The sequence below is a fragment of the Ovis canadensis genome, chromosome 24, assembly GCF_042477335.2.
Source record: "Ovis canadensis isolate MfBH-ARS-UI-01 breed Bighorn chromosome 24, ARS-UI_OviCan_v2, whole genome shotgun sequence".
Taxonomy (NCBI): domain Eukaryota; kingdom Metazoa; phylum Chordata; class Mammalia; order Artiodactyla; family Bovidae; genus Ovis; species Ovis canadensis.
Window position 1 is genome coordinate 33,839,941 of NC_091268.1, and position 13,443 is coordinate 33,853,383.

At 40.1% G+C, this 13,443-nt stretch overlaps 2 protein-coding genes across 9 annotated transcripts in view; one reads left to right on the plus strand and one right to left on the minus strand.

Moving 5' to 3' along the window:
- REXO5 (RNA exonuclease 5) overlaps nucleotides 1–4,512 on the plus strand; it is a 60,210-nt gene extending 55,698 nt beyond the window's left edge. For both annotated transcript variants that reach the window (XM_069570286.1, XM_069570287.1), the window contains exons 19-20: nucleotides 2,588–2,655; nucleotides 4,229–4,512. In XM_069570286.1, the coding sequence (XP_069426387.1) occupies nucleotides 2,588–2,655; nucleotides 4,229–4,260 (100 nt within the window). In that variant the 3' untranslated portion in view covers nucleotides 4,261–4,512. The remainder of the gene's footprint in view (nucleotides 1–2,587; nucleotides 2,656–4,228) is intronic.
- A 6,970-nt stretch (nucleotides 4,513–11,482) lies between these two features.
- The window catches only part of DCUN1D3 (defective in cullin neddylation 1 domain containing 3), a 48,511-nt gene continuing 46,550 nt past the window's right edge, over nucleotides 11,483–13,443 (minus strand). For all 7 annotated transcript variants that reach the window (XM_069570301.1, XM_069570300.1, XM_069570304.1 and 4 more), the window contains one exon: nucleotides 11,483–13,100. In XM_069570301.1, the coding sequence (XP_069426402.1) occupies nucleotides 12,617–13,100 (484 nt within the window). In that variant the 3' untranslated portion in view covers nucleotides 11,483–12,616. The remainder of the gene's footprint in view (nucleotides 13,101–13,443) is intronic.

The window sequence follows — 13,443 nt, forward strand, 5'->3', positions numbered from 1 at the left end:
GGATTTAAAATAAATCAGTAATTTTCAAATACTTTAAACTATAAAAATGAAAGTGTTAATAGCTCAGTCATGTCTGGCTCTTTGCAGCCCCATAGACCTGTAGCCCACCAGGCTTCATGTAATTTCCCAGGCAAGAATACGGGAGTGGGTTGCCATTCCCTTCTCAAGGGGATCTTCCCGACCTGGGGAGCGAACCCGAGTCTTCCGCATTCCAAGCAGATTCTTTACCACTGAGCCACCAGGAATCAGTTCTTTAAACTATAAAACCCTTTATTAAAGAGAAAAATTTTGATGTTAAATCTTTACTGAGGCATAAAGATGAACAGTTCTGAAATGGGTGAGTAGGTATATGAATGAACATGTGTACTGGGGGAGGAGGGAAAGAGGGCAGTGGCTCTTTTGAAATAAGCAGTTTGAAAATCACTAGACTGTATTATTTCTAATAAGTCCCTTAAAATTCTGACATTCTAGGATTATTTCACAGGCCTAGGGTTCCAGGTGGTGAAACATGAATGCCTCAGGCTTTGAATCCTGGATCAGAAGTTAATTTCCTGTCATAAAATTCTTATAATATGTATTAGGGCTACTAGTGAAACAGGCTACCTGCTGGGCAGCTTATGAGAATTACTGTCTCTGAGAAACAGAAATAATTACTAGGTGTTTACATCAAAATAAAAATAAAAAAAAAAATCTTGGACTGATACACTTGAAACAGGCTTATAGGTAGACTTAATAGTAAGAGGTTAAAAAAGTGACCCAAAATTGCCAAAGAAAAAAAATGCTTTTTGGTTAACAGTGTGGTCTCTAAAAGGGGCAAACTTGAACTTGCCTGGACCTAGTTCTATGAAGGTTGAGGTAAAATAGGCAAGTCTTCATGTACCAAGTAGAATACTTAGCTTGTAAGTATTCTACCCCCATTGTATAGGTAAATTAAGCAAGAGAGGGTCAAAGCTTCCTTCTTCTAGAAGTGGTTGGGATGTTCTCAGGGGATGAAGGCTTAAGAGGCGGGAACATTGAGTCAGGGAGCAAAAAAGCTTAAGTTCTGACTGAGGCAAAGGTCCCAAAGGCATGTTTGACAAGTCAGGAGAAAACTGGAAAAAGCAAATCCTGTAGTAACAAAACCTGATGTTAGTCCTTTGTTTCAAAAGTTACACTCTCATTTCTGTAGTCATAATGATCTGTAGCCAGCAGCAGGAGCATGTTATTTCCCCAAGCTATAAGCCTTCTGTGTGACTGACTGCTTTTGGCCTCTTCTGTGCAGTGTCTCCATGATGCCAGCAGATAACATTTGGGAAAGAGTAAAAGTGGCTCAGGAAGGAGTAGCAAGGAGAGTAGAAGGTTTTCCCTCATGCTGGGAGCTTGACTCAGCTCTTAATAATTACTGCAATTCATCAAACCCTTAATAAATGTCAAAGTACTGCTAAGTGTTTTACATGCAGTTTTGGTTAAGGTTATTGCATCTCCATTTTAATAAGATGAGGAAAAGGCTCAGGTTAAGCAACTTGCCTAAGGTCATACAGCTAGTAAGTGCACAATTAATACTTGAATTATGAAGTGTGAACGGTTACTTGTTCAGTCATGTCTGACTCTTTGTGACCCCATGGACTAGAGACCACCAGGCTTCTCAGTCCATGGGATTCTCCAGGCAAGATTACTGGAGTGGGTTGCCATTCCGTTCTCCCAACCCAGCGATCGAACCCTGGTCTCCTGCATTGCAGGCAGATTCTTTACTGTGTTTGAATTATGATTGTCTTTAATTCCAGAGCCACTCTCCAGTACTCAGAACTCCAGTTCTCCATACCCAAAAGGCCTGTGGCTTGTTAGCTTAGTTCAGACATTAGGTGGAGACAGATTCTGTGTTTGTCTTTGCTCATTTCTGCCTCCTCCGCCTTGGAGAGCACCTCAGCCCCTCACCCAATTCCATGAGTATTCACTATGATGTCGTAGGAAACTAAAATATATCAGGTGGCTTCTAAATTCTATGCAATGTGCTAGGTGTTTCACAACATAATTAAAAGTTAACATAAAGTTTTTAAACAGTGCCTGGCATGTGTTAGGTGCTACAGAAGTAGTTTTAGCAAAACAACATTCTAACAGCAGTTTTAAAAGGATTCTGATGACAGACTGTTGTTACCTACAGCAGTACCTACTCAAGGTACATAAGCTGTTTGGGAGGAGTAAACGAGGACACATCTACAGTTCTTACTGCTTGACTTGCAGTAAGTGCTCCATCGACATTAATATTAGCTGTTACAGTCTACAGTCCTTCCCAAAGCCTCGTGAGATAGTAATTTAAATATTTAATATTTATCATTGAAGAAACTGAGTTTGAGATCATTCACCCTTAGTTGAGATGTGCCTCACATCTGTTAAGTGGCAGAGCAGTGATTTGATTCTGGGCATCTGGGACTAGTCAGTATTCTTTCCACTGAACTATTTTCAGCAGGCACCTTTCCATAGGCTGTCTACCTACCTGACCCTCACCCCCATGGCACACACACATACAAAAAAACCGTTTCTCCTTTACCTTACTTTTTGTCAACAGGGTTGAATGAATGGTTAACTGTCTACTCCTCCTCCATTACAGCACTCATGGATCACTCTCTGGCCTAGGACTGATGGGAATAAAAGATGAAGAGGAAAGCACCACTCCAAGTATGTGTTTGTGAGTCTGCCCACCACTTTCCAGGTGTCATTTCTTAATCCCTTGTGGGCAATGGCAGAAAATGTGGTCAGGCTGCAGGCACTCCACAGGCTGCCAGACCTCTCTATATAGCAGATAGTCTAGTCCATTTATATGGCATGTACAAATTTTCAATAAATACCTAAAATTCAAACCTCATCTTAAGAGTGAGGGGAGGCTACCAGTTTGTACTTTCTTTGGTGTCAGTGGGTTTATATACAAGTATTCTAGCAGGTGCTTATTTCATGTAGCACTCCTATTAAATGGTATACTGTATGTAAGTAAGGAAACCAGGAAGAGAAAACCCAGACAGTATGTGGTTTGTCAAAGTTGTAACATCTGTGAAGCAAATTTCTGTAAGGCAAACTACTTTCTATTGAATGACTGTTATAAAATTGAAAGAAAAAGGCTGACTGAAAATCTGGCAGGTCCACAGAGGAAAATAGAAGGCTCTTAGCTTTTACCAACCCAGGAAACCCTCTTTCAGTTCAGTTTTTAGGAACGCTTCCTTCCAGAGTGACTGCAGTGTTACCCTTTACCAGTAGGTGCCTCCAACACCAGCAGTCCTAACTTAGAAGCTTCAATTTCAGTTAAAAAAACCTTTGCTTTTAAAAAAATTAACTTTCAAATTATCAACATTCTGTGTTGGAAAGGACATGGGCACAGGCACACACAGTTCCAAAACTGATAGCTGATACTAGCTGCCCTTCTGGAAAGATGAACTAATCTGTCAAGCAGTATGTATCATTCCAAAAAGCTCTGTAAATTGCTCCCTACCCTGGGACCCAGCAGTTCTACTCCTAGAGTATTATCCTACAGTAACAAGATAGTTTCTCAAAAACATGTATGGAGGATATGCTAAAGGGTTATTTGGTGGAATTCTATTCTTTAAAAATTATGTGTGTGTGTGTAAATAAAATTTAGTGAAAGATCTACAAGCAGCAGCAGCAGACCTCTGGATCCAGACTACCTGACTGTGAATTCCAGCTTTCCTACTTTTAGTTGTGTGAACCTGAATAAATTATTTAACACCTCTGTGCTTGGTACATAACAATGGTATACATCTTACAGGATTGTTGTGAAGATGAGATTATGCATTCATAGTATATCATAGGTTGTATAATGCATGGAGAGTTACAGAATACTCTGTATAGTTGAGTAGAAAAAAGATATGCATAGGCTTGGAACAAAACCTGGAAGGCTATATGGCAAAATATGAACAGTTTTTATCTCTGGCTGGTGGGACTGGCAGATTCAGTTTTACCAAATGCTTTTCTGAAAGTAGGCTGGTTTGTTTTTTAAAATCAGCACATATTTGTTTTATAATCAGAAAAAAATAATTTACTTAAAATTGGTTTACTTACAATTACTTACTTACTTACTTAAGTACAATTTACTTAAAATTGGTTGGGCATTTGAGTCCATGTTTAATCCTTTAAATGCAACTTCCACAAGATTTGAAAGTTGGGAACCAGAAGCTAGAACTGAAGAGCTTGATTTTGGATTGAGATACTACCATTTGAAGTTCCCTTGTAAATTCCCTAGGTGGACTGCTGACCTCAGCTGCAAGGCCTTGAGAACATCTTGAAACAGTGTTGCTGGATTCTTTCCTACTGCAGAACTCCAAAGCTGTGGGAGTTTAGCTGCTGTTTACCTCTTGAGACTCCAGTCCTGAGACACAAAATAAATGTCTGCATGAAGGTTGGCACTTCAGCTCTGCTGCTGGGCCAGTCACTTAACCTTGTTTGAGCCCATTCCTACAGCTCTGTAAAATGAGGATGTATCTACTTTTAAGGATATGAATATTCAAAGATTCAGTTTGTGAAAAATGACTTAGTGGAATGTGTTATGAGTTATTTTCCCTCTCTGAGCCTGTTTCCTCATTTAAAATTTTTTTTCATTTTGGCCACAGCACACACCTTGACAGTTCCCCAAACAGGGTTGACCAGGGATTGAACCCAGGCTACAGCAATGAAAGTGCAAAATATTAACCACTAGACCACCAGGGAACGCTGTTTCCTCATTTTAAAGATGCCAACATAATTACCTACCTAATAAGGTGGTTATGAGAATTAAATTAGGGAAACCCTACATTTTATTGAGAATCATCTTTGAACTGCAGACTCACAGAACAGATCAAGGCTCCCCGTGCCAAGAGCACTCCCTTTGCTCCTAGGGGCAGCCAAGGCTTTCCTTTTTCTTGATGGGTGGGGTGAAGTTTCCCCATGGGCCTCCAACTCTAGAACTCTGCAGAGATAGGCCCAGACCATAAAGTCTCTTGAGGCTCCAGTCTGCACACATTGTTCTTTCTGATGCTCCCACCTTTTGGAAGCCAAAGCTGCCAACTTGGCCTCTTGCAAAACACATTCCATTCATAAGTGCGTTTGTACATTTTTCCTCCCACACCCTTCTAGGCAGCCACTGCTGAGCTGCCAAGGCAGCTGCTAGAGAAGCAACTTCTCATTTGGGGGAAAAAAAGCAACTTGAAGGATTTTCACAGAATACTTGGTTTAGGCTTTGAACATACTACTCCCAAACTTTCTAGCCTCCTCACCCATATGGGGTTGTTTAGTAAAACACTCAGCCATGTTACTTTCATTTCCTTCTGTCCCCCATTTTGTAAATTCTCATCTCTGTTATGAAGGAAACCCATTAATGGAAACTTGAAAAATCCAGAAGTTAAAATCATACCTAATCCCACCAGACCACTATTTTACAATCTTCTATCATGCATTTTCCACTATTCAAAAGCAGTTTTTAATAGCTGCATAATATTCCAACATTCTGATGTGTGCCATAATTTCTAAACCAGTCCCAAGTTATCCCCAAATGATGCTGCCAATTATATCCTTGCACATCTTTGGCAGATAATTATTTCTTGAGGAAAAATTCCTAGAAGTGAATTTAATTGGGCTGAAGAGTATGAACTACTGAAGGTTTTTTTTGATTCCAGAAAAGTTTTTACCTTGCTAGCATTTTTTCAAATCTCTGTCAATTTGATAGATTTAAAAGTTTTTCATTTTAGGTTTAATTTAGGACTTAAAATCTATTTATTCAAATACCCTTTAGATTGTCATCTACTATTTTTTCCAGAAGCTTTTGGCCAATTGTTTTTCTTTAGAGTTGTCCATATCCTTTGCCCATGTTTCTGTTGTCTTTTCCATAATGAATTTTCCATTCTGAATTTTTAAGTTCTCTTTACAAATGTAGTGTTCATTTGTCAATTATTGCAAAAATGTTTCTAGTTTTTTAAGAGTTTTAGAAGTCTCTTCTTGTCTATAATGATATTGTTCTATTTGCTTTTATGCGTAAAAAGTCTTGACTGATCCAGAGATAATTTAATATCCACTGATTATATTACATATTTTTTAAATGATTTTTTTACACATATACCTTTATTCCTCCTAGAACTTACTTTGGCATAACTTTTCACCAAATATTTATATTTTATCCAATTACTCATCTTTACTTACACAGTAAAGGAGGCTTTATTGTAGTCTGTGTATTCAAGAGCCTTATGTCTGTGTCTTTTGTCCTGTCTCACACTAGTACCATATTATTTTGTAGCTCTGTATTGTAATACACTCACATTCTCAGCAGCAACACCCCAGATAAACATGGGCCCAGAGTCCTCATCAGCACGGATTACAAAACATTAGCGTTAGATGCTCTGCTGCTGACTGCATTGCTGCCATATTTCACTAACTTTCCCAGCATCCCACAAGCTAAGAAGAGAATCAAGGAATATTACATAGGAAGAATGTAATAGAAGAGCCTTATAGCTTTCATAAGAGAGGGCATCCTTGGAAGTAATAGCAAAGGAGGTGGGAGAGGTTAGGCTGGCTCCCTTGCCTTAACTTCCCAGGCAGAGTAACCCTTTAGGGTCTAGGTTAAAATCCAGAGTTAGAGAATGACTTCCAAAGCTAACCCAGCCATGTACTTTGGCAGCTGGATTTGAGGGGAAGGAAGAGGCCAGTGCTGAGTTAGTTGACTACAGTACTCTGAACCCTCAGAACTACTTTCAGTATACCATTCCACATACTTATCTGGTAATAGTATTAGTTGCTTATCCCTTATCTAGTCAAAAATTGGTTTTTAGCCATATAGCACCATGACAACACTTTGAGTAAATGGTCCCGTATTCTATACAAGCACCCAAATCAGTAATCTTCACTTTATTATTTCCCATACCTCTTATTTGTAAGGCCCTGATTGGGCTCTTTAACTCAAGAAGCCAAAGAAGACACAAGTTCAAGAGCCAACTGGCAAAATAAGTCCATTTTTTAAGTGAGGAAAAAGTCATCCCCTAGATTTCCTGATGGCTCAGTGGTCCAGAATCCACCCATCAATGCAGGAGACACAGTTTCAATCCCTAGGTTGGGAATATCCACTGGAGAAGAAAATGGCAACCCACTCCAGTATTCTTGCCTGGGAAATCCCATGGACAGAGGAGCCTGGCAGGCTACAGTCCATGGGGTCGCAAAAGTCATACATGACTTAGTGACTAAACAAGGTCTACTACAGTTAGACTTCTAGAGTGTAAGAGCCAGAGGGAGCCATTAGGGACCATGTTATTCTAAGCCCACCATCCTCCCAATTTGGCATAGGGAAGTTGAGTCCCCAAGAGAGGCAGTGACTTTTGAAAGGTCATGTGACCATTCCAATCCTCCTAATATCTGGATTCCCTGCATTACCTAACAGCCTTTGGAAACCTTAAACTTTGTGTCTTAGATGCTTTATAAATCATGGATGTTCTTTTAAATCCTAACATTGATAGAAATAACGGTCTCTCTTGATTTTATAGATGACTAAAAGGAAACTCAGAATTTCACTAACTTGCCAAAGATCACAGAACAGTAGCACCTAACAGTTTTCAGCTTGCCTCCTTTGCCTTAATCACTGCCAACCTAGTAGATATAGGAGCCAACTATTAAGAGTTCTAATTCACTTTTTATTCTTCATGGGAATCCACATCAGTTGGTAAGACAGTTTAGGTAGTGGCCCTGTGAGGGCGCATTTGCTTCTTGCCTGTAAGTACTGGGACTTGAAAAGCCATTAAACTTGGTGAGTGGGAGATCAACATCCATATATGTAGCTGGGGATCCTGTATGATCTGGACGGTTTTCCAAAGCACAGGATTTGCCATCCATTATGTTGGAAGAGGCTCCTGGTGGGTAAAGCTCACCCCAGAATGAAGTCACAAATATCTTTTTGTTTGGGGGGTGGTTTTTTGTTTCTTGCAGAACTGTCATTAGTCAAGTAAACAAATTTATTAAGTCCAACAGCAGATTACCTTCCAAATAAAAAAGTAGACAATAATGTGTGTAACAAGTTAATAAAAATATTCAAGGAGCCATTTGGAGAGTGCAACAGTGCAGAGAATACAAATCAAAGTATTGACTTTTGTCAACAAGTTTGTACAACTTCAAGAAACAGACACGCTGGTCACAAACCAAGAGGAATCCACAAAGGTGGAGGGTCACATGAGCAGTGGACTCATCACCTCAGCGGGATAAGGCAGGGTATCTTATTTGTAGTACGAGTTTATCCAAGCCCCATTTGCCTATTGCTTCAAATCCCTCCTTTGAAACCTAGAATCATATTCATTAGTGCAACACGTAAGAGCAATTAATAACAGACTCAAGGGGCTAGGACCAGGGTCAGAAGGAAGACACTTCTCCCAGAATAAATGTGTTGGGGGAAAAAACCACAGCAGCTGCTGAATGGCTTCCTTTGGCAATATGCAAGATTTATGTTGAAAGTTGTAGGGAAGGTGGGTGGTAAAAGAGCAGGCTCAGTTTTCAAAGAGAGGAATAGGGAGAAGGATGTGATAACTCCAGCACCTGAATCAGAAACAGAATCTGATGGTTACTCAATTTTGTTTTTCAGTGAGGAAAAACACCTGCAGATCCTCAATGTAAGGCAGTGCTAGTCAAGGTTAACCTGGATAAATGCTAATGATTACAACTTAACAAAGGTGTAAACTCTGAATGGGGAGTGGGTGGGAAACCCCTCTATATGATTCAGAAAACTGTGGAGTAAGAGGAGGATCAATGTTACATGTTCTCAAATGAGTCCCAATTAACACTTTAATAACTTAATAGTCCTTTTAGTCCATCTTGTTTAAACAAGGGCCTCCCAGGTACTCTGAGTCCCCCAGGGAAGACCTTTGTCAGTTAGGCAGTTAACAAGATGTTCAGGTCATCACTAACCAAACAGACACACAAGAAGAGTGGCAAAGTGGGCTACTACAGCAAAACAAACCTAGCAGCAGCTTTCTTCCAGCCTTCATACCTTTGGGGCTCACTGCACTGAAGACTTTACTTTCAATGCAAACCAAACATGGCCCAAAATACAGATGTTTTGGTTTTTAAACTTTTATACCAGATCTTTCTCTAAGTAATTTCCCGTCACTATTTAATACAGTTTGGTGTAGTATACTATATGCAGCCATCACATGAACTGTGGAGTCCCACACCCTGCAGGCTCCAGCACTGAGAACTGAATTTCCATACTGTTTTAAGACCCACTAATAAATGTGTGGCTTAATCCTTTCTTCCTCTCCAAGAAGGCTAGTTTGTGCCTTCCTTAGGAAAGTTTAATATTGAAAACACTGCCTTGTACATTTTCTGTTGGATTTCCTTGAACCTGAGGGCTTGGCTGAAATTTGGATCTCTACCTAGCTCTACATTTTTTTCTTACCAGAAGGGTAGAAATGGAATCTTGAACCAAACTCACACATGTGAGCACATCTGGCAGGGAGAACTGCTGAGGCTAAGTACAGCAAAGTTTCATTACAGGAGGCAGGGTTAAGAAGGATACATTCACATTTGGCAGGTATAGGGGAAGAGCAATGCAGTGAAGCACACTTCATCTCATATTGCTTTCTAATCAACTGCTAAAGAAATACCGTAGAAGCTCACACACAAAACTACTGCCAAAAAACAACTACCCAACACACCCCGTTTGTTTTAGTCGCTCTGGTATTTGCCTGTTTTCTAAATAGCATCCACATCCTGCCCCTGACCAACCACCACCACATCACTCTGGTGTCCTATTGTTTAAAGTGAAGTGTGCACTGGCTTACCTGAGGGGCATGCATTGACCTCTTCAACACAATTACTGCTCACTCATTAAGCAGCAAACCTATCTGTAGGTGAAGAACAGCAACCTCTCATTTCCCAGAAGTGTAACTGCAAACCCTACACACACACTCCATCTTGGATTCCTCTGCAGAAAACTGCTTTTCCTATAGCCACGAGAAAGTCAAGCATTGGTCCACGTGACTGCATAAGCTTGAATTCTTTGCATCAAAGACTCAAACTTGGAAGGAAACTAAGTCCCTCCCTAACCACTCCCTTTTCACGTTTCTAATTTGCATTTGTTAACAAACAGACCATTAAATATATAACCAAAAATATTTAAATGGCTCTTTGTTGATGAGGAAGCTGAGTGTTTTTTTAAAAATCCATCATAGCACACCTAATGCATGGAATGCTTTCTTGTAGGCTGGGGAAGGAATCCAGTTCCTCCGGAGTCCTTAGGATACTCAGCATTTTGTGTCCTCTCCATACACCCTTCTGATCTGAGACAGAAAAAGCTTTACCTGGCTAGAAGCAGCTTGCTAGGTTAAGGTTTTAACCTTAACCTCTGCCCAATCCAGAACTGAGGAAAAATGGGGTTGTAAATTGACTTGGATGAGATGGCAGTCTCAATACCTCAGCCTAGGTACCTTGACTTCAACTGAGCCCACAGAACCTGCTAAGACCCTTAGAAACTGTCTACAAGGATCTGTGTCTTAGGCTAGAACAAAGCCAGATATCTGGACTGGGACCTTTCCAGCAGTATTGCGAACTACTGTGGCTGACTTTAGTTTCCCATCCACTCCTGTAAAGGGGGCAACTCTCAGGGTTCGGATTAAAAAATATATATATGTTCCCTATGACAATACCAATTTTACAAAAGCATTGACTGCAGAAGCTCCTTAAATCATCTTTGTAAAGATGGGAGCCCAGAGCCATAGGTTAGTAATAAAAGAACTCAAAATAAGCAATTCCTGCCCAGGCTAAGAAACATATACCTGGGAGGGAGATGGGGGGTAAGTTGAGGGAGGAAACTCCAAATATTTAATAGACAAACTCTCACTGCCTCAAGAGTATAAATATTTTTATAAATTTTTATTTAAAAATTCCCTTTTGAATCTGTTCCAAAGTATTGGAAGCTGAACGGTACAAGTTCCTGCCATCCATCCTTCCAGTACAGTTTTATGAAGACATTGTTTTTTAATGGAAAAATAAGAGGACCCTCTACTAAAACCAGGTAGGACCAGTCAGCTCCTGTGTGGCAGTTTAGCCTAAGCTGGCCTTACAGAGCAAGCACGTGGAGGTGTCTAGGGAACTGGGACTCCCTCTTGTGAGGAAAGGACTGAGAAAATTCATCTTTAATGAAAATGATCTAAATTCAGATTCAAAAGCCTTCACTATGATTCTCCCTGACACTCTTATACTTTGTATATTGAAGGCAGCTCCCTTTTATAGCTAGTTTTAGCAGGCAAAGAAACAAAGGAATATAGATACATATATGTGTATATATATATATATATATATATTATATAGGTAAAATATATACATATATATGTATATATACATATTTGGGGGTAGGATAAGGTGAGGAGGGTCATGTAAACCTAAATAGTCATCACATTACCCCAAATAAGCCTGACATTAACAAAGAAGAAAATAAATAACTTCTGGGGGTTAAGTGATAACACAGGTGCAGCAAGAAGGGAAAGGGCACACGTTTAACTATTAAATACACTTATGTATTTGTTTGGCAGAGTTCAGGCCAACCCCAGGCTCCTGCACTTGCCAGACAAGTAAGCTGATGATACTCAAGGAAAAAAAAAAAAACAACAAAATTCAAGCAGAGCTCCATACCACAGTTTTCCTTCAAGTCAGTTGGCCGGCAGGCACAGTTTTCCGACCACCAGGAACAGAAACTTTGGCTCCAAAGCAAATGAAAAAAAAAAAACAACAAAAAACGTATTTCCACTTACAACATGAAAATACAGAAAATTCATCAAAGAAAGAAAACTATCAAAGTCTACTTCCAGCAAAACTGAGGTAGCACTGCTTTCTCTGCATTCAATGCTTAAGTGGTTCTCAGTACAATGTGTTCTAACAAAACTGCTCACTTGACTGACAGGTGTAGCATGTTGATGGATAAACTCAACATGAAATGCAATAGGTCAAAGAAGGAATGAGCAAGAAGTGAGAAAAATAAAGAGTTTCAGATAAATTAGCTTAAAAGGGGGTCGTCACCAGACTACAAACGCTCTTGGCCGGCCTTGGCTCTCCAAGAACTTTAAATCGCCTGGGAATTAATGCAATGTGGTTAACAGTTAACACTGCTAATTCAAAATTCAACTCTGTGTAAATCTTTAAAAGTAATTATTACAACCTAAATTCAACCATGTAAACAGCACTACACACAGTACAGACCTGCCCTGAAAAACAAGAATATGCAAAACTGAGATCTGGCACTATCATTTTATAATGATAATTCAACCTAACTGTCCCATTCCCTACTACCTGCTCTACACCCTCCCCCACCAAAAAAAAAAAAAATCTAACTTGTGCAAGAAGTGGCAGGCTTATTCTATCTGAAGGCTTCAAAAAAAAAATATACAACATGTAGCCAGGTTCAAATATTTTGGGGGACCCCTCCCCAAAAAAGGGAAATAACCAAAATAACCAAAAGTGAAGAAAGTGCCTAAAACAGGATACAGCATTTTAGAGCCCTTTCAGATACAAGGCAGAGAAAGGTGTAAAGTAGAAAATATCCGGATCTTCAGTAATTTCCAGAAAGGTCCAATTCCTTGGTTGACTGCAGGGCAGCAGGCAGATCCTTGCTGCTGCTCCTGAGACAGAGCCACTAAGTCTGCTCCTCGGGACACAAGCCCTCGGGCCCTGAGCTGAGTGCACCTCTCCCTTCCCCTTCTCTTTTCCTTCGCTCCATTTCCCACTCCACAAAGGTATCGAAGAGACTTGGCCAGGCCTCATCTTCGCTGTAGTTGCTGAGGTCAGGGCCAATCACCTGAGTGAAGTTAAGGAACATATTCCAAGTGTCCCTGGAGATGCCCTTGATCCCCGAGGGGTTCTCTGTTAGGAAGTTTAGCCACTGGTCCAATACCGGAGGATTGTTCTGGGTAAAGACGAGTTTCCACAGGGCAATGGCTATTTCTCGATGCAGTGACCGCTGCCCTTCTTCAGAGTCCAGGCCAAACTGAAATGTAAACCGGTAGAGATCCTTGAATTTATCCTCTTGTTTGGCTTCTGTTAAGAGGCTAGGGAACCGTGCACAGATCCCATCAATGCTGTCTGCACTTATTGCTTTGCAGCCATCAAAAAATTCCTTCCTGCAACAGGAAGGAGGGGCACAATTAATAATTGCAAATGATATCATTTACTGAGAGGCGATACAGTATCATAATTAAGAGCATAACTATGAGGCTGTCAGGATTTGAACTCCAACTCCTCTACTAATTGCGATCCTATTTCATCTGCCAAATGGTGAGAATACTACCTTACTTCATAGGGTTTAACTAAACAAGTTATTATATCAACTTCTAATAGTGCCAGGCAGCTGATAATAGTTCATTCATTCATATATTCATCTTTCTAAAGCTAAACTCAAAGTCTCCTGCTCTGTGCTGTTTTTCATTCTACAATAGTGATTAAGCTGTAGACTTTCCTTGGAGA